General features: G+C 26.4%; 4 protein-coding genes across 10 annotated transcripts; 2 read left to right on the top strand and 2 right to left on the bottom strand.

The window, feature by feature from the left end:
- Nucleotides 1-48: 48 nt before the first annotated feature.
- Nucleotides 49-2,465, bottom strand: CycK (cyclin K). The gene is made up of 8 exons (XM_035876714.2): nt 2,230-2,465; nt 1,729-1,954; nt 1,511-1,642; nt 1,286-1,391; nt 1,159-1,216; nt 893-1,065; nt 658-804; nt 49-584 (listed from the first exon to the last, which is right to left on the bottom strand). Exons 2-8 carry the CDS (start codon nt 1,945-1,947, stop codon nt 190-192), a joined length of 1,230 nt encoding a protein of 409 aa, XP_035732607.1. The 5' UTR covers nt 1,948-1,954; nt 2,230-2,465; the 3' UTR covers nt 49-189.
- A 169-nt stretch (nt 2,466-2,634) lies between these two features.
- Nucleotides 2,635-5,750, top strand: PIG-Z (phosphatidylinositol glycan anchor biosynthesis class Z). Its single transcript, XM_035876703.2, has 5 exons — nt 2,635-2,707; nt 2,961-3,539; nt 3,619-4,019; nt 4,123-4,661; nt 4,807-5,750. Exons 2-5 carry the CDS (start codon nt 3,338-3,340, stop codon nt 5,720-5,722), a joined length of 2,058 nt encoding a protein of 685 aa, XP_035732596.2. The 5' UTR covers nt 2,635-2,707; nt 2,961-3,337; the 3' UTR covers nt 5,723-5,750.
- On the top strand, nt 2,635-15,954 carry LOC118446253 (mitochondrial intermediate peptidase). 3 transcript variants are annotated; one of them, XM_085659838.1, is made up of 11 exons: nt 2,635-2,707; nt 12,807-12,998; nt 13,074-13,336; nt 13,414-13,600; nt 13,681-13,760; nt 13,866-14,054; nt 14,152-14,293; nt 14,368-14,706; nt 14,783-15,004; nt 15,076-15,306; nt 15,395-15,954. In XM_085659838.1, exons 2-11 carry the CDS (start codon nt 12,864-12,866, stop codon nt 15,692-15,694), a joined length of 2,088 nt encoding a protein of 695 aa, XP_085515964.1. In that variant the 5' UTR covers nt 2,635-2,707; nt 12,807-12,863; the 3' UTR covers nt 15,695-15,954. The 3 variants fall into 3 exon arrangements, with proteins under 3 accessions (XP_085515964.1, XP_035732592.1, XP_035732594.1); XM_035876699.2 differs by lacking the exon at nt 2,635-2,707 and adding an exon at nt 12,358-12,489; XM_035876701.2 differs by lacking the exon at nt 2,635-2,707 and adding an exon at nt 12,364-12,506.
- HDAC6 (histone deacetylase 6) lies at nt 6,191-13,108 on the bottom strand. 5 transcript variants are annotated; one of them, XM_035876683.2, is made up of 18 exons: nt 11,709-11,862; nt 11,402-11,575; nt 10,876-11,298; nt 10,720-10,817; nt 10,480-10,653; nt 10,168-10,360; nt 9,993-10,052; nt 9,637-9,726; nt 9,450-9,556; nt 9,226-9,369; nt 9,056-9,162; nt 8,813-8,982; nt 8,376-8,716; nt 8,073-8,268; nt 7,866-7,995; nt 7,100-7,791; nt 6,734-7,021; nt 6,191-6,672 (listed from the first exon to the last, which is right to left on the bottom strand). In XM_035876683.2, exons 1-18 carry the CDS (start codon nt 11,712-11,714, stop codon nt 6,595-6,597), a joined length of 3,471 nt encoding a protein of 1,156 aa, XP_035732576.2. In that variant the 5' UTR covers nt 11,715-11,862; the 3' UTR covers nt 6,191-6,594. The 5 variants fall into 5 exon arrangements, with proteins under 5 accessions (XP_035732576.2, XP_085515963.1, XP_085515962.1 ...); XM_085659837.1 differs by lacking the exon at nt 11,709-11,862 and adding an exon at nt 13,090-13,108 and having other exon boundaries at nt 6,192-6,672; XM_085659836.1 differs by lacking the exon at nt 11,709-11,862 and adding an exon at nt 12,440-12,458 and having other exon boundaries at nt 6,192-6,672.
- Nucleotides 15,955-17,176: the final 1,222 nt, after the last annotated feature.

Here is a 17,176-nt window from a genome sequence, read left to right as displayed (position 1 = left end):
TTCCTATAAACATATAAATTTATATTAAACCTAAAATTTGACAAGTATATAGAAATAGTAGCAATAATACTGCTATATTTACAATATTTATAAGAACTAAATTATTATGATATCTACAACTCTAATATAAATTATAAAATATTTTTTAATTAATAAAGTAATTTTCAATTAATAAATAGTAATTATATGTTAAGGTTGTGGTGGATAATAGGTACGTTGAGTAGTAGCAGGTGGTACCAAAGCATTAGGTGCAAAATACGATGCATTCGTTGGATAAGGATAAGGCTGAAATGGTTGAGCTGCATTCGGACCAGGAGGTGTAGGCCGAATAGGGGTAGATGAATTAATATGGTGCATTGTTGGCACAATATGATTTATAGTATTTACAGGAGGAGGAGGTACAGAAACATTTGCTGGTGGAAATACTGGTGGATAAGTTGTACTGCCTGGAGCAAAATTTGTAGGATATGTCGGAAAATGTGTCGGTGCATCTACGGGTTTGATACCATCTGTAGTATCTGCAGCTGTACAACCATTTGCAGCAACTGTAGTTACTTCAATTTTAGAGGCTTTTCCAGGAGTCACTAAAATAAAAAATTTTAATTTATTATTGTTATAAAAAAAACAATTTTTGTATTTATTCTATATTTTATTTACCATTTGGTGTATTTGATGCAGAGTCTACTATAGGAGGTGGAGCAATTCTCTCTCTATTTTGTTCATTAGATGGTATTACAGGCGGAGAATCAGGGGGCTTGGTATTATTTGCTTGAGAATATAAATCTAATACTTGATGGCAAATATCTGTGAATACGTATTATTAGTATAACTGTATAATACTAAATATAATACGATAATTAATTTAACATATAAATATATTTCAAATAGATACCTTCTAAAAGATCCATAGTTACATCCTCAACAAACATATCCCACCAACGTAAATGTTTGGGTTGTCTTCCATTCCAATCTAATACTTCAAATTTGCTTAATTTTCCTGCTAAGTACATGAGAGCAACTGCTATTATTTCTGGTTCCCATTGGAGAGATAATGTTGTACATAAACTGTAAATTAAAAAAAAAATGAAAAACAAAAAATAGAAAGAAGTAAGTTACTACAATTCTTTTTATACGGATTTATGAAAATACTTATTATACCTATCATTGACAAATGTCCAAGCCATCTGAACCATTTTTTGTAATTTATTCTTGTCACCTGTAAATAAAATAATTTTTAAGAATATTTACAATTAATTAAAATACATTTAACTTTGCTAAATTATACCTTTAAGACATTTTGCATATTTCAACAGGTAACTATATGGATGCTCTACTTGCAAGTCAAATTTAATTGTCTGCAATAATATCCTTTCTATAGTCATTACTTCTTCCTGTAATGAAGAAGCAGTAAATGACAAGAAATATTCATAAAATATTATAAACATCTTATTAGGTGATAAGATTAGATAATTCTTGGAAAATAATTTATAAGCTTGAACGCTTTTTGTACCTTAGGATCTTCTCCAAATGTCATAAATTTTTGTTCAGTTAATAAAGTTTTGGCTGTTCTTATAATATCCTTACATTTTTTTGGTGTCTCTTCTACTTTACCAGCTAACAATAAACAGCAGCATGCAGTAACCTATACAATAAAAAAGTAATCAGAGTTCTCCAGGACTGTCTGATAGATTTATAATGACATAGATTTAAAATTAATACATTACTTACATATCTTGGGAAATTTTTAAACGAATGAAACATATAGAATCTATGAAAATAAACAACACCCGTTGCCATTGTATTATATCCTAAATCCATTTTTGTGCCTGTGTCTATTATAAAACGAGCACCTTCTTTTCTATATCTACACTCCGTTTCATAATCAATCCCATCCTGAACGGATGGAGTATTCCGTAATTCTTTTTTTTCATAGTACCAGCATGGCATTTTAACTCTTAAAATATAATAAGATAAATTAAATTTTATATAAATAAAATTTCTTACAATCTACTATAATAATCAGTAATTTAAAAGTACACTTAAATATATGAATTTCCGCAATTGATATTCTTATAATATATTTAAATAACAAATATAAATGATTATATTTATTTCAATATATTATATTTAACGTAAAAACATACTTTGTAATCAAATTGTTGTCAATTGTATAGAAAATAGTTCAATACAATTTAGGTTATATTATTGTGATCATTATTAATTACTTACGCGTATTAAATAGCGTATGTATAATCCGTTTATAATAACAAGTGTTTCACCAAGTTGCACAATTTAATTGTTTTTTAAATATTTTTGTTTTTTATAAACATTATATATCATTTCACTACAAACAACAAATTACCATATAAATACATATAACTGTATCCAACTTCACAGCACAAATAATAAAGCTTCATGTGTTACATTATAATGTCAAATTACTAATGTGCAGCGTTACCAGATCAAGGGAAAAAACGAATGGTAGTAGTAAAAAGTAGCAGTATGTAGTAATTATTAAGATTAGGTTAGATTAGAGGCACGTCGACGTATGACGATACATATCTTATGTCACGTGACACAAGTGACGTAGTAAAGTCGTAGTGGGGATAATATGACGTCGTGTGTTTCCTCGTGTGAGAATTTGTCTGGCAACCCTGCTAACGTGTTTATCCCGTTATCGAATAGTAGAACTATAGTCAACAAATAGGTAAACATATAAGAATATATTATCTCTCCTTGTCTTATTCAATATAATATATAATATAATATAATCTTAAATACTTTAAGTAAAGAATTTTTTTAATAATACGTAATACATCATAGATAATTGTATTTCTGTGATATTTATTTTATATTACATCATTAATCCAATGACATTACGGAAACATATTGGCCAATCACATATCCCTAAGAAAAAGGAGAAATTATAGTGACATAACGTTTATCTGTTTATCCTCTAGAGTTCGATATTTTTACTATGAGACTATGCTATTCGTAACACACGTAATGATCTATGCTTTGTGTCATCTTGGCAGTACTGACTGACAGTGAGTAAATATTGAGATTTACTGACAGTACTGACGGTGATAAAAAACGATCGCGGTTTTTATGAAATTATCAGAAAACATTGATAATTTAATATAGTGATGTTAACATTTATGATATAATTAAAATTTTAACATAATTTAAGTTGCACTAGAAATTATGTCGTTATTAAAAGGATGTATTAATATGTAAAATTAATTCATTTGTTATTATGAGGCAAATTGAATATACACGATCTAATTCGATGATTGAATGACAATTTTCGAAGTTATAACTATTAAATTATTAATTCATGATATTTCCTTACTCAAAAATAATGCGTCACATAACCGAATATCGCAGATCTATTGATGAATACAAACCTATTTCGCCTATAAAAAGAAAAATGAAATTGTATTGGATTTTAGCTGCATTTAGAATTTTTTTGACTTTTATTCCACAAACTGGATATATACATCCGGATGAATATTTTCAAGCTATAGAAGTTATATCAGGTAACTATTTTTTATTGTAGTAGGTTTATCAGGTCCAAATTTTCATGACAAATGTACGATGAAGCGTTTACTCTTACAGGAGATCGTTTTGACATAGATGTTTACAAACCATGGGAATATAATGCAACATTTCCCATTCGAACTGTTTTTATACCGCAAATAATTGTGGGCACATCCTATTCAGTTTTAAAATTTCTTTCATCCTATGCATTTTATTTCTTTGGTATATCCTTAATATCACCATATTATCTTATAGTCTTTCCAAGACTCTTTATGTGTATTTTATCATTCGTATCGGATTACTGCCTATATAAGATATGTTGTATGTGTGGCCAAAACTATAAAGTGAGATTGATTACATTTGCAAGTTCATATGTAACGTTAACTTATGCTACACGTGTGTTTTCAAATTCCATTGAATTAATATTGACTTCTTTACTATTATTCTATACCTCACAATGCATGGTATACTCAGAAAAGGTATAAAATTCCATTTCAACAAACGTAGGAAACATAATTGAACAAATCGCTTACAAATATATAATAAAATAAGCGCAACAATAACAAACTTTTGTCATTTTAGGTCATTATACAGAGTGATTATCTTTCAAACAAATATGATGAAGCTAAAAATGGAGTGGAACGTGTTAAATATTATAAACTTTTAGGATCATTACCTTCACATTCTTTAAATCATTGTTTTAAAATAGCTACCATTACTGTTATTGGTATATTTAACAGACCAACATTTGTTGCATTTGCATTTCCTCCTGTATTTTTTTGGTTACAAAGAGGTCTTGGTTCAAGAACTATTGGTTTGCTTCATTTTCATATAAGAATATTTACTTTTATCCTTTGTGGCATACCTGCTGCTATTTTCTTTATCATAGTTGATAGTTTTTACTTTGGTTACTTAACAATGGGAGAGATAGGAAATTTGGATATTAGTTTGAATAATTTTGTAGTGACACCACTTAATTTTTTAAAATATAATGCCAATTCTAAAAATTTAGAAAATCATGGTTTACATCCACGCTTTTTGCATTTTTTATTAAACATACCTCTATTATACAATGTACTTGGAATTATTGGATTACTTACATTTGCAAGGATGTCATTCAGGTGAATATTTTAATATAATAATATAAAAATTTAAGATAATTAAAATGCATTATTATACATAATTTTAGTTTTCTAAACTGTAAATTTTATAATATTTATATTTTCAAAAGTAGCATGCATGTTAATGAGTATTAATTGCTTGCAGTGGTTTAAAAGGAAAATGGCTGGAATTACCACGGATACAAAGTATAGTTAGTTTAATGACAACATCATTTATTGTTCCTGTAGCATTATTATCTTTTTTTCCCCATCAAGAACCTCGTTTTATAATACCTGTGATATTACCATTGGTTTTCTTATATGCTCCAAAGTTATATCATGTACCTGGAGTCGATATTACCTCACATATTAAAAAAAATAATCGAACTAATTATATGCCACAAAAAATATTTAAGCTTACAAAGCTGCAAATTATTTGGTATTTTTTTAACATCATATTATGTTTATTTTATGGTTTTGTGCATCAAGCTGGAGTTTTCCCTCTAACATCACATATGAGTGCTGAATTGAAAGCTAAACCTCATCTCACACATATACATTTATATACATCGTATATATATCCCATACCAACTGCACTTTTACATTTAAGAAATACACATAAAACATATGTTAGTAGTGACAATCATAAGTACCGCTTGACCAAAGACTTTTATCTTTATGAACAAGGTTCGAAGAATATGACAGAAGTGTATAATAGTATTACACAAAAACTTCAGGAATGTGAAGAAAAATTCAAATACAAAAGAATACCATATAGATTGTATTATACATTGCCTTATAGTGCTGTAGAAGAATTTGCTGAATATTTCCAAAATAATACTCTATTATTTAAGTATTATATTGTATGGACATATCCACACGTTTCGACTGAAAAATTGCCATCATTAAAAACAATTCTTGGACATATAAATATACAGAATAATAGCCTTTTTAATCAGAGTTCAATAAAGCAACTTATATATGATATATTTATGTTTTTTCGACAGTTTAGATTAGCATTAATCAAGATTGAAAAATCAACACAATTTGTAAAAAAGACTAAAAATTCAGTGTTTACATAGAAAAAGTAATAAATAAATTATTCTATATTTTATCATCACGAAAATCTATTCAAAAACAAAAATATAAAATTTTTAATAATTACTTGAAACAATTATTTTCTTGTATTATAAATGCATTGTATATTTTATCAAACTGTAAGTTTAAAGTACAAAATTAATTTAATTTTACTTGCTTTTTATTTATGTTTATAAAGTATGGTTACATAAGAATGTCGACTAGATTTTTGTAAATATTGCAATGTAAGTATAAGTATTTATCATAAAAAAAATTATATGTTTATAAGCGAATGTATTTTTACGTATATATATATATATATATATATATATGAATATATATATATATATATGAATATATATATATATATATATGTATTCATTAATTATTGTAGTCGCCTGACATATATAGAGACTATGAAAATATTTGCTGTTTAAGAAAATATCTTCTTTCTAAAATTATCCACTATTTCCTTAGTAAAATAAACTTTACATTATTTATACATAATAAATTTCATTATATTTTGGCAATGTATTAAATCAACATAATCAGATTCCTAATATTACAATAGAAGAATATTTTAATATATGTTAAATTCGAGCGTACTAGTTATTAATAATAGTGATAAAATTAGTATCATATTGCAAACATATTATATTTCATATTTCATATTTCATATATATTCGTTTTTCTATTCCTAATTATATATAGATTATTTTGTAAAAGAATAGCAATTTTTGTTAAAAATTTAGTAAAGACAGATTATTTAGAATTTAGTAAAAATAATATGTAAAAATACTAAATAATAACATTCCAATAAATTTCTAATTTTATCAATATCAGCTACACGTAATCATAACCAAAATATGGCACTAATTCATTGTCCCTCATAAGTCCATGGTGAATCTTGATTAAATTTACTTTGATGTGCTGCATTCCGAGCCGCATATAATCTCTAAAATTGTAATAAATATTTACATAGAATTCTTATTTTTTATAATATTAAAATATCTTACCGGATTGTCAATATAAGCTTCACATCCGTAACACCAAACTGATAAATCACTAAAACTTAGAGTCAAAGGATGTTGAGTTTCATCAGCATGTAATAATGCATGTTGATTGATATTTCTTGCACAATGTACGGTGTAACATTGTAGACAAATCCAATTTTCTACATTGCTACCACATTCCATACATGGTAAATGTACATCAATACCACGAGATGGTACATCATTAACAGTATCTAGATGTGGACAATCGCGCAATGGTATAACAGCAAACATTTCTCCAGCTATTAATGCCTATATATAAAATTTTTATATTTTAATGCGATCATAGAAACAACTAAAAAAAAAGTTGCAGTAATAAAAAATCATTACCTGCAGATTATCAGAGAGATAATCGGTTAAACTTGTTGCTGCAGCTCCATCATAAATTCCTCTATTCTCTCCAAAATCATTACTACTACTTGCATTGTTAGAACTTCCTGCAGTCTCTCTTCTCTGTCTCTCTTTTTGTTGATCCTTATTTACACATGTTCTAGCTATTTCTGTAGTCGTTATTTCCTTCATAGTTTTTGAATTCTTAATTTTTATATTTTCTATCTCATTTTGAAGTTTCAATATCTCTTCATCCGTTACTAAATTCATACTATTTTTATTAAAAGAAAGTTTAATATCCAATTTTTCATTTTCAATGCCCTCTAAAGCAATTTTGGATTCTGAATGTTCATTAAATTTAGAATTTCTAACTTGCTCATTCATCTTTTTATAAGTAGCAATTTTCGTGAGATTTTCTTTTGGCAATGATAAATTGAACATTAAATTGGGCCAATATTTTTTTTGCGTTTTTAACACATTATTTATAGAATGTATTGCACTTGAACATGGTATTAACGAAGCATCTAGCAAGGGTAATGGGTCACCAAGTAACGCTTTTGTACATATCGCCATTGAATGAGAAATTGAATTTATATTATAACCTCCCTCCAGACTAAGGATGATACGTCCATTTGCCAAAGAAGATAACCAATGTGTTAAATGTCCATACATTTCTGGAGTTACTGTACATCCTTAAAATAAATATTTTTTTTTATATCATTCAATGATTGTGTTAATAATATTTTATATATATATTATCACGTACCCCCTAGTGGATCTCCAATACAAGCATCAAAGCCTGCAGAGACTAGAACTAAATCTGGATTGAATTGATAAGCAATTGGCATAACAACTTGTTGAAATGCAGCTATATATTCTGCATTTCCCATTCCTTTCTAGGAGAAAAAAACAATAACAATAACAAATCTTTGTTAGAAAGGTAAAAATTAAAATTATATAGTACAATACTCACTTTGTTCCATGGTATATTTATACAATAACCTTCTCCTAACCCTGACCCAACAGAAGTATAATTGCCGTATTTAGAATGTGGGAAAAAACTTCCATTGTCATAACGATGAATGGATATATAAAGTACATTTGGATCATTTTCAAAAATAGATTGAGTTCCATTTCCATGATGTACATCCCAATCTACTATTAATATCCTGAAAATTATGAAAATAATTTTAATCTCTTTCACTTCTATATTTTAATATTACAATTTCTATATTACAATTTTCAATTAAATTAAATAATAAATAATTCTTTTTACCTCTTTACATTATGAATATTTAGAGCATATTTTGCTGCTACTGCAACATTATTAAAAATACAAAAACCACATGCTAGATTTGGTTCTGCATGATGTCCTGGAGGTCTTATTACTGCAACTCCAGATTGTGCTTGTCCATTTAATACATTGTCCACAATTTGAAGTAATGAGCCAACAGATACACAAGCAGAAAACCATGTTTCATTATGCAAATAAACAGAATTATATTTTAATGCTTGCCTTTCCAAATCTTTGGTTTTAAATGATTCTGTCTTTTTTATTGCATGAATGTAATCTTGTGAATGAGCTAATAATATTTCTTCCTCTGTTGCCACTCTTCCCTTTATCAAATATAATGTATAATTCAGTTATTAATTTCAGATGTCTTATTCTAAGTATGTACATATTAATAAATTAAATAAATCAAAATTACATACTTGTTGTAAATAGCACCGCTCTAATAAACCATGTTCTTCATGTTTTTTATAAATGCTTAAAATTCGATTTGGCTTTTCTGGATGTGTGTTATTAATAGTATCGCAATGTTTCAACATCCTATTGTCATATACAATACATACTTTGTTAGGTGCTTTGGATAAATTTGTAACTATAAAAATACTTTTTTTTAATATATTATTATTCAAAATATAAAATTAATGTTATTATAACGAAGGACTTACATTTTATCAATGAATCTAATTTTTTATCTAATGCTTCAAGAGTATTTTTACTTTGTACAGGATAACAATTTCTTGTTTCATAAATATCTGGCTTATATACTTCTCCCCTATATAAGTATACAAGAGATAATAAATTTTTTTTATACTTTATATACTATAGTATAACTTACTTGTAATTAACAACAGGCAAATGTTGATCATTATTTTCTTCTTTTCTGTCAATTCTATTATTAATACTATATTGTTCTTGATATTGATAACATTTCCAAAACTGTTTATGAATGTAGATAGTATTTAAAATCGTGTCTCGTATACTAAAAATACATGTAATATGTAATATGAATTAACTTTCTTGTTAAATATTTTATTTCACTATAATGATGGTTTTTTTTACCTTAATGATGGTAATTGTAATGTTTGCAACATAGGACATGGATCACCTAATAATGTTCGCAAAGTTAGTGCAGCACTTTCAGCCAATGACTTTAAACAATAACCACCCTATCAACATAAATACATTGATTATCAGTTTCTAAAATTAATTATATAAATAGATTACATAGGTAATTTATGAAATATACCTCCAATACTACAGCTACCTTTCCAGCTGCCAAACTCAATAGAGATGACAATAGATGTGCATAACATGCAGGTGTTATTTCCATTTCACCCTTTACATCATAAAAAATATATACACGTATACATATATATTATATTTAAGTTTCTATTCTAGTAATGCATGATGATAATTTTTAGAAAAAATATGCATGAGTAAAAATAAATAATAAGAATGTAGTCGAAAATTATACATAAATCATTTTTCTTAACTCTTTCATCTCTAAGCGTAGAATCAAATCCAACAGAAATAATAATAAGATCTGGATGGAATTAGGATAGGAAAAATAAAACAATAGTTAAATAAATTCTATTATTTTACCTCTGGGCATCCCAATGCTGCATCATAACCAGCTGAGACTATTATGAGATCAGGTTGAAACTATAATAAATATTGTATTAATTCTACATTATGTTCTTTTATAATTTGGAAGCATTTCATTTTTTGATATAAAGTCTCTAAATTAATATTTAAAAAGAAAATTGATATTATTTACCTCATAAGCCATTGGTAATAAAACTTGTTGAAATATTGCAATATAATCAGCATTTGTCATACCAGTTTTGTTAAGTGGTATATTAAAATTATAACCTTCTCCCAAACCTTTACCAATGTAATGAAAATCAGATTCTTCTAAATTAGGCCAGAATGTTCCATTTTCATAACGATGTATTGAAAAATAAACTACACTAAAAAGAAAATATAAAGTAATATTAATAAATATATAATTCTCACTGGACTTAATTATAAACTTAAAATGGATAATTATTTATTAAAATAAATAATTATTTATTAATCAAAATAATACCGTGAATCATCATAAAACATTTGTTGAGTAGCTTGTCCATGATGTACATCCCAATCAACAATAAGAATTTTATTTGCTAAATTATCATTTAAAGCTTTTTTTGCTGCAATAGCCACGTTATTATAAAAACAATATCCACAATATTCAGATTTCATTGCATGATGTCCAGGTGGTCTGAAATATAATGGAATTAAAGACAATAAATAATCTAAAAGATTTTGAAAAATAATTGCATTCTACCTGATAATGGCCATGCCATTTTGTATATCTCCTTTACAAATACTTTCTACCAAACTTATTGTTGAACTTACAGCCAATAAAGATAATTTATAAGTGGACTGAAAAATAAATTAATTAATTTTAATTCCTTAAGATTATTATCTATAATCTACCTACTGGATGTATATATATAGCATCATATTTAGAAGACAATGTTTCCAATTTGTCCAAATCCATACATCCACTGGTTGATTTTAATATATCTATTTGTTTTTGGCTGTGCATTTGAAGTATGTCATTTTCTGTACAATATCTGGTTGAAATTAATTTACATCTATTCAATAATTCTAACTCTTTACATCTTTCTAAAATCCTTATTAATCTATTTGGACATTCAGGATAATTCTCATCCCACAAACATTTATGTTCCTCCATAGAATGATCATAAACAATACCAGTTTCCTTATGCACAATACTATATGCATCTCTTATCTTTTGATAAATGTCGTATACAAAGTTTGTGTTAGACTTTTTATTTTGTAATATTTTGCGCTGTACTGCCTCTTGTTTTGCTGCCAATAAAGCGGCAGACGGTCGAACCTATTCATAATAACAAATAAATTAAAATAAAAATTATTGAAATATATTATTATTATATATTTATTGAATACATTATAAAATTAATATGATCAATCAATCTTACATTTGAAAGTTTAGATGATTTTTTGGTATTCTTTTTTTTTGTTGTAGATTTCATATCCGTAGTATTTCTTTGACAATCCATGGTAGATTCCTCAATAGCTTTAATAAGTTGAATTTCACTCTCTGCTAGTTGCCTCACAGCATCAAACAAATTTCCCTCTAGTCCAGTTTTCGACTATTAATAATATTTTATTTTAACAATCTTTTATGTGATATAAACTTTATTAACTAACAAAATCATAATATGCATATAAATTATAATAAATGAGAAAATGAAAACAAGAACAAAATTCCAATATACTACATACACACATATATTTCACATATTATACATATATTATGCATACGTGAAAAAACACATATATATATATATACTTAATAATTTGTAAATAAATGATGAAAATATTGAGTCAAAAAAATTAACGTGACAAAAACATAAATATTAAAAAAAAAACAAACAAAAAATATTAAGTATTAAATACAAAAAAATTCAGAAATTTTTGTATATATTTAATCTGTCAGTAAATATACGTAGGAGTATAAACGTCGAGTATGTCCTTATATACATAAGCACATCCCTTCCACTGGAATGTATTGTCATCCATAATGACTAAAAATATATATATATATATATATATACATATACATATATATGTATGTAATTATATAATATTGTACTAAACTAAACGTTTATTCACGGATAGATAAAGCATAGGATTATTTCTTACCATTTGTTATCTTTGGTTAACCTTGAAAATTGTTAAATTCAAAAAATTTTTCTTATACATTTAACTGCATATTTATAAAAATTCCACCAATGATCATTCAAAGGATCTGTTAATAATTAACTCTTTATCTTTATCAGTTACGAAATTCTCGATTTTCTCATTTTTTTAACTTCATTACATATTCAATTTATTTTTTAATTTAAAAAGAGTTACATGTCTACATTGCGCAGCGTCGTCAGACTATGACGCCGCCATCGTTCACCAAAAAACAAAAGAAAGAATAAATATATAATTAAAATAAAAGAACAAACCTAATATATGTGTGAAAGTAATCTTTGTTAAGAAAAGCAGTGCATTATGCGTAAGACTGTATAAAATGTACAAATAAGATGAAGTACCCATCTATTGTTTCTAATCATAAAAAAAAAAATAATTGTATTCGAAGATAAATTTGAAAAAATTGTATACTAATTATATTCTTTATGAAATGTTTTATACTTTTATATATAATACATATATATATATATATATATATATATATATATATAATAAAATATAATATATAGAGAATATATATATATATGTATATATATTTTATACGCGAATCATAGATTATAACCTCAATAAAAGTGTCTGAATTAATTTATTCTAATCTCTTACGTATTTCGTATTTTGTAGACTGGCAGATATATCTACATTTGTTTAATATTTTAATTAAATAAATAATAAAACAAAATGATGCCATTCAACAAGTATTCTTTGAACTCTCTCAAAATGTATAGGCATGTAAATACATGGTCACCTTTAGCAACAGCATTCAATTCTATTACAAAAATAGAACATGGATTCAGTTTGTCCAAAAAGGAGACTGTGAGTTCAATTTTATCTAATAAAATTTATAAATACATAGTTTAAGTACATCACTAAATATTCTTTATATTATAGGGTTTATTTGGTATACCTGAACTTAAAGATGCAAGCGGATTTAAAACGTTGAAGGATCGTGCATTTACTCAAACTGATTTACTTATAGCTGAAGTAACTGATGTTAACAGAAAGAGAAATATGGTAGAGATATTTGATGAATTGTCTGACACTTTGTGTAAAGTTGCAGATTTAGCAGAATTCATTAGAATTGCACATCCAAATATAGAGTTTATTGAAGCTGCGGAGGATGCTTCTATATCACTAAGTAGTGTCGTTGAAAAGTATGTAATTTAAATCTATTCATTTGTTAATAATTGCAATTGGATTATTAACATTATTTATATTATTTTTTTAACAGACTTAATACTCACAGTGACTTATATAATGCATTACAGCATGTTGTAAAGAATGGAGACATTTTAAAAACTTCTCCCATTGATGATCATGTTGCCAAGCTATTTTTGTTTGATTTCGAACAAAGTGGTATTCATTTGCCAGAAGAACAAAGAAAACAAGTTGTTATGTTAAATGACAATATCCTACAAGTAAGCTCAGTATATACATATTGTATTATTAATTTATTAGTAATTATATTTATTTTTTCAATAAATTATTTATTATTAAGACAGGTCAGAAATTTATGGCTGGTGCTGTTACTACACGCTCTATAAGGGCTGATATTTTGCCAGAAAGTATCAGGCAAAAGTGAGTATAATGATATCCAATTTATTAATATTTATATTAAAAGATATATGAAAATATTTTTACTATATGTTGCCACCATTATTTTACATTAGCTAATTTTCTCAGTTTTGAGATACACAATGGTCAGATATTAGTAAGTGGACTTTATACAGATTCATCTAATACTATTGTTCGTGAAGCAGCTTACAAACTATTCTTATATCCTGATAAACAACAGGAGTATTTGTTGGTTAAGCTTTTAAATTGTAGACATCAATTGGCACAAATATGTGGATTTCCTACATATGTCCACAGGTAATTCTATTTAAATTTTAATGAAACATTCTCTACTAATGAATATTATATTTAATGCAATATTATTTTGTTATTCAGACATTATTTCTTTCCACAGAGCTGTAAAAGGTAGTACAGTACAAACACCTGAAGCAGTAAATGATTTTCTTAATATTTTGAATGATAATTTACAAATTAAAGCGATGCAAGATTTTCAAGAGATGCAAAAAATGAAAGATATTCAATCGTCTATAAAACAAGTTCGTTCTTTTTTCAGAAATAAATTAATTTTATAATTAGTGAAGACAGTTAACAATTTATTTATATTGTATAGGATTTGATGCCATGGGATACAGCCTATTTTATCTCAATGGCTAAAAAGACATGGTTAAATACTTCCAACAATGAGTTTGCTCCATATTTTTCTCTTGGCTCTTGTATGGATGGTTTAAATTATCTTGTACAAGCATTATATGGAATACGACTGGAATCTGCACCAGTTTTATGTGGTGAAGTATGGGCACAAAATATACATAAATTAGCTGTGATTGATAAAGATGAAACAACATTGGGTTACATTTATTGTGATTTTTTTGAAAGAAAAGGAAAACCTAATCAAGATTGTCATTTTGCTATTAGAGGTGGAAAACAGTTGTCCAATGGAACTTATCAGGTGACATAGAAAAAAAAAAAAATGAAGTTACTTTTTTTATTTACTTTTATAATTTGACATTAATGTATATTTTCAGACTCCTATAGTTGTTTTAATGTTATCTTTACCATCACCTAAATGGTCTAATCCATGTTTACTAAATCCATCCTCAGTTGATAATTTATTTCACGAAATGGGACATGCATTACATTCTATGTTAGGTAGAACAAAATATCAACATGTGACAGGTACCAGATGCAGTACAGATTTTGCAGAAGTACCGAGCGTGTTAATGGAATATTTTGCAGGCGATCCACGAGTAAGCTTATGTACAATAAAAAATTTATCAGAGTAAAGTCTTATGCAAATTTTAATTGATATTTTGATTAGGTACTATCTATGTTTGCAAAACATTATCAAACGAACGAGCAAATGCCAGATAATTTGTTAAAAAAGTTATGCGCTTCGAAATATATTTTTTGCGCATCAGAACTGCAAAATCAAGTATTTTATAGTATGTTAGATCATGTTTATCATAGTAATAAAATAGAAAGATCTACTACAGAAATTTTAAAAGATATTCAAGAAAAATATTATGGTTTACCATACATTGAAAATACAGTATGTATTCTTTTCTTAAAAATGAAGAAAATTATTATGAATATGGGATATATTGCTTATGATAATTATTCATTATTTTTGTCTGTAGGCATGGCAGTTGCGATTTTCTCATCTAGTCGGATACGGTGCCAAATATTATTCTTATTTAATATCACGTGCAATAGCCTCTTGGATTTGGCAAACATACTTTCAACACGATCCTCTGAGTAGAGTTGCTGGTGAGAAATATCGTTGGGAATGTTTAGCACACGGTGGTGGTAAACCTCCATCATTATTAGTTTCTGATTTTCTACACAAAAATGCTAATCCTAGTAATTTTGCAAACTCATTATTAAATGAAATTGATATAAGAAATGAATATATGAAAACAATAAAAGCATTAAAATAATAATTCTCGCGTTGATATGCAATTTTAGAAGAAATTGTATTTATCAAGTAAATTCTTCAATTTAGACGCGATAAAGTATTAACAATAGTATACTTGTAACTTACAAAAATTATTTTTTAAGTAAATTTATAATTGATTGTATAATAAAATACGAACAACGATACGTTATTAAGAAATTTTCACTTATCACTTCAGTACAAATGTCCAATTTATTCTAACTAAATTTTAGAAAGGTTACATGAATTAAAATTTTGAATTTTATTATAAAACGGTACTTTTGTATTTATAGGTGTGTAACGTAAATACAATAAACAAACTTACTAAATAATAAATTATTCGTTTCATCATGTTAGCGTACACTCTTCGTACATATTAAAAATTTTTACATTACTTTTTAGCAATTATCTGTTATTAATACGTTTGCATAATAATTTTGTACCTGTCGATAATAGCCAATATTATCTATTGTATATACCCACAAATAAGTAGCAATTTTTTGTATATTTATCAAATCGCAAAAAAAAGAAATCAATACATTTCCCTCAGATATAATTTACATGAATTTTTCTTTTGTATTATAGATATGTATAATATTTGCATAAATCAAAGTCAAATGTTCTAAAATTAGATTCAGGGGAAAAATGAAATTTTCTTCGAAACATTAATTTTCTAATTGATGTAGCAGAGTGAAAAAGTTACATCCCTAGGACACAGATACATAATTTATTATATATTAATATTCGTATTTTTTTTATTACCTTTTCCTGTGTAACACAAAGAAATCATTTATTTATAATTGTGTTAATTCTAGAATAATAAAACAAACACCGACTACAATGTTCTCTTAAAATATGATAGATATCTCAATTCATTTACTAAATATAATAAAAAATAAGCAGATCTAGATGATAATATACATATAATGATGGAAGGCACCAGAAATTGAATCTATAAAATGAAAAAAGAAAAAACAAGTATATAATAACATGAAACACTGTAGATATTGAAGACATTAAGAGTATAATATCTTGAAAATGCACTTCTCAATTTAAAGTAATATATACATACGCTTCACGCACACTTGCACGCACACACACACATATACAAGTCGCTTTTATAACAAAATAAAGGAGACTTCTGTCAATCCTATATTATTATTCTTTCGTAAATGTGTTATAATTATTATATATTATTAATGTAGTGAATTGGCTAGGATTTTAAGCTTTTTTTAATCGGGCTAATTTACTGGCTCACATAAAAATTAAGCTCATAAGATTTACATAAATACATTTATTTCAAAAGCAAATTAATCTTTTTCATCACTTTCTTTTTATAAATGAACAGTTAATACATACGAAGTTATGGTACAATTTCGAATGTAAAGAATAAATATTAATAAGACATATTTTGCAATTGCATGTATTAATATAGTATATAAATTTCTTTATTGCTTACATATGCAAAAAGCATATAATGTAAGCA

The sequence above is a fragment of the Vespa mandarinia genome, chromosome 10 (genome assembly GCF_050613455.1).
Source record: "Vespa mandarinia isolate Hongniang chromosome 10, ASM5061345v1, whole genome shotgun sequence".
Taxonomy (NCBI): Eukaryota; Metazoa; Arthropoda; class Insecta; order Hymenoptera; family Vespidae; genus Vespa; species Vespa mandarinia.
This window is presented reverse-complemented; position numbering and strand designations above follow the sequence as displayed.

Excerpts from the sequence above, each read along its gene's own strand:
- CycK (XM_035876714.2), bottom strand. The coding sequence starts at position 1,947 with ATGCCATGCTGGTACTATGAAAAAAAAGAATTACGGAATACTCCATCC. Across the intron at positions 1,643-1,728 it reads TTAAAAATTTCCCAAGATAT|GTTACTGCATGCTGCTGTTT; the intron begins GTAAGTAATGTA and ends TTTATTGTATAG. Across the intron at positions 1,066-1,158 it reads TGGACATTTGTCAATGATAG|TTTATGTACAACATTATCTC; the intron begins GTATAATAAGTA and ends TTTAATTTACAG.
- PIG-Z (XM_035876703.2), top strand. The coding sequence starts at position 3,338 with ATGATATTTCCTTACTCAAAAATAATGCGTCACATAACCGAATATCGC. Across the intron at positions 4,020-4,122 it reads GCATGGTATACTCAGAAAAG|GTCATTATACAGAGTGATTA; the intron begins GTATAAAATTCC and ends TTGTCATTTTAG. Across the intron at positions 4,662-4,806 it reads TTTGCAAGGATGTCATTCAG|TGGTTTAAAAGGAAAATGGC; the intron begins GTGAATATTTTA and ends AATTGCTTGCAG.
- HDAC6 (XM_035876683.2), bottom strand. Across the intron at positions 10,361-10,479 it reads ATGTTTTATGATGATTCACG|TGTAGTTTATTTTTCAATAC; the intron begins GTATTATTTTGA and ends TTTTCTTTTTAG. Across the intron at positions 7,022-7,099 it reads ATCTCTCTGATAATCTGCAG|GCATTAATAGCTGGAGAAAT; the intron begins GTAATGATTTTT and ends TTTTATATATAG.
- LOC118446253 (XM_085659838.1), top strand. The coding sequence starts at position 12,864 with ATGATGCCATTCAACAAGTATTCTTTGAACTCTCTCAAAATGTATAGG. Across the intron at positions 13,337-13,413 it reads CTAAGTAGTGTCGTTGAAAA|ACTTAATACTCACAGTGACT; the intron begins GTATGTAATTTA and ends TTTTTTTAACAG. Across the intron at positions 15,005-15,075 it reads ATTTTGCAGGCGATCCACGA|GTACTATCTATGTTTGCAAA; the intron begins GTAAGCTTATGT and ends TATTTTGATTAG.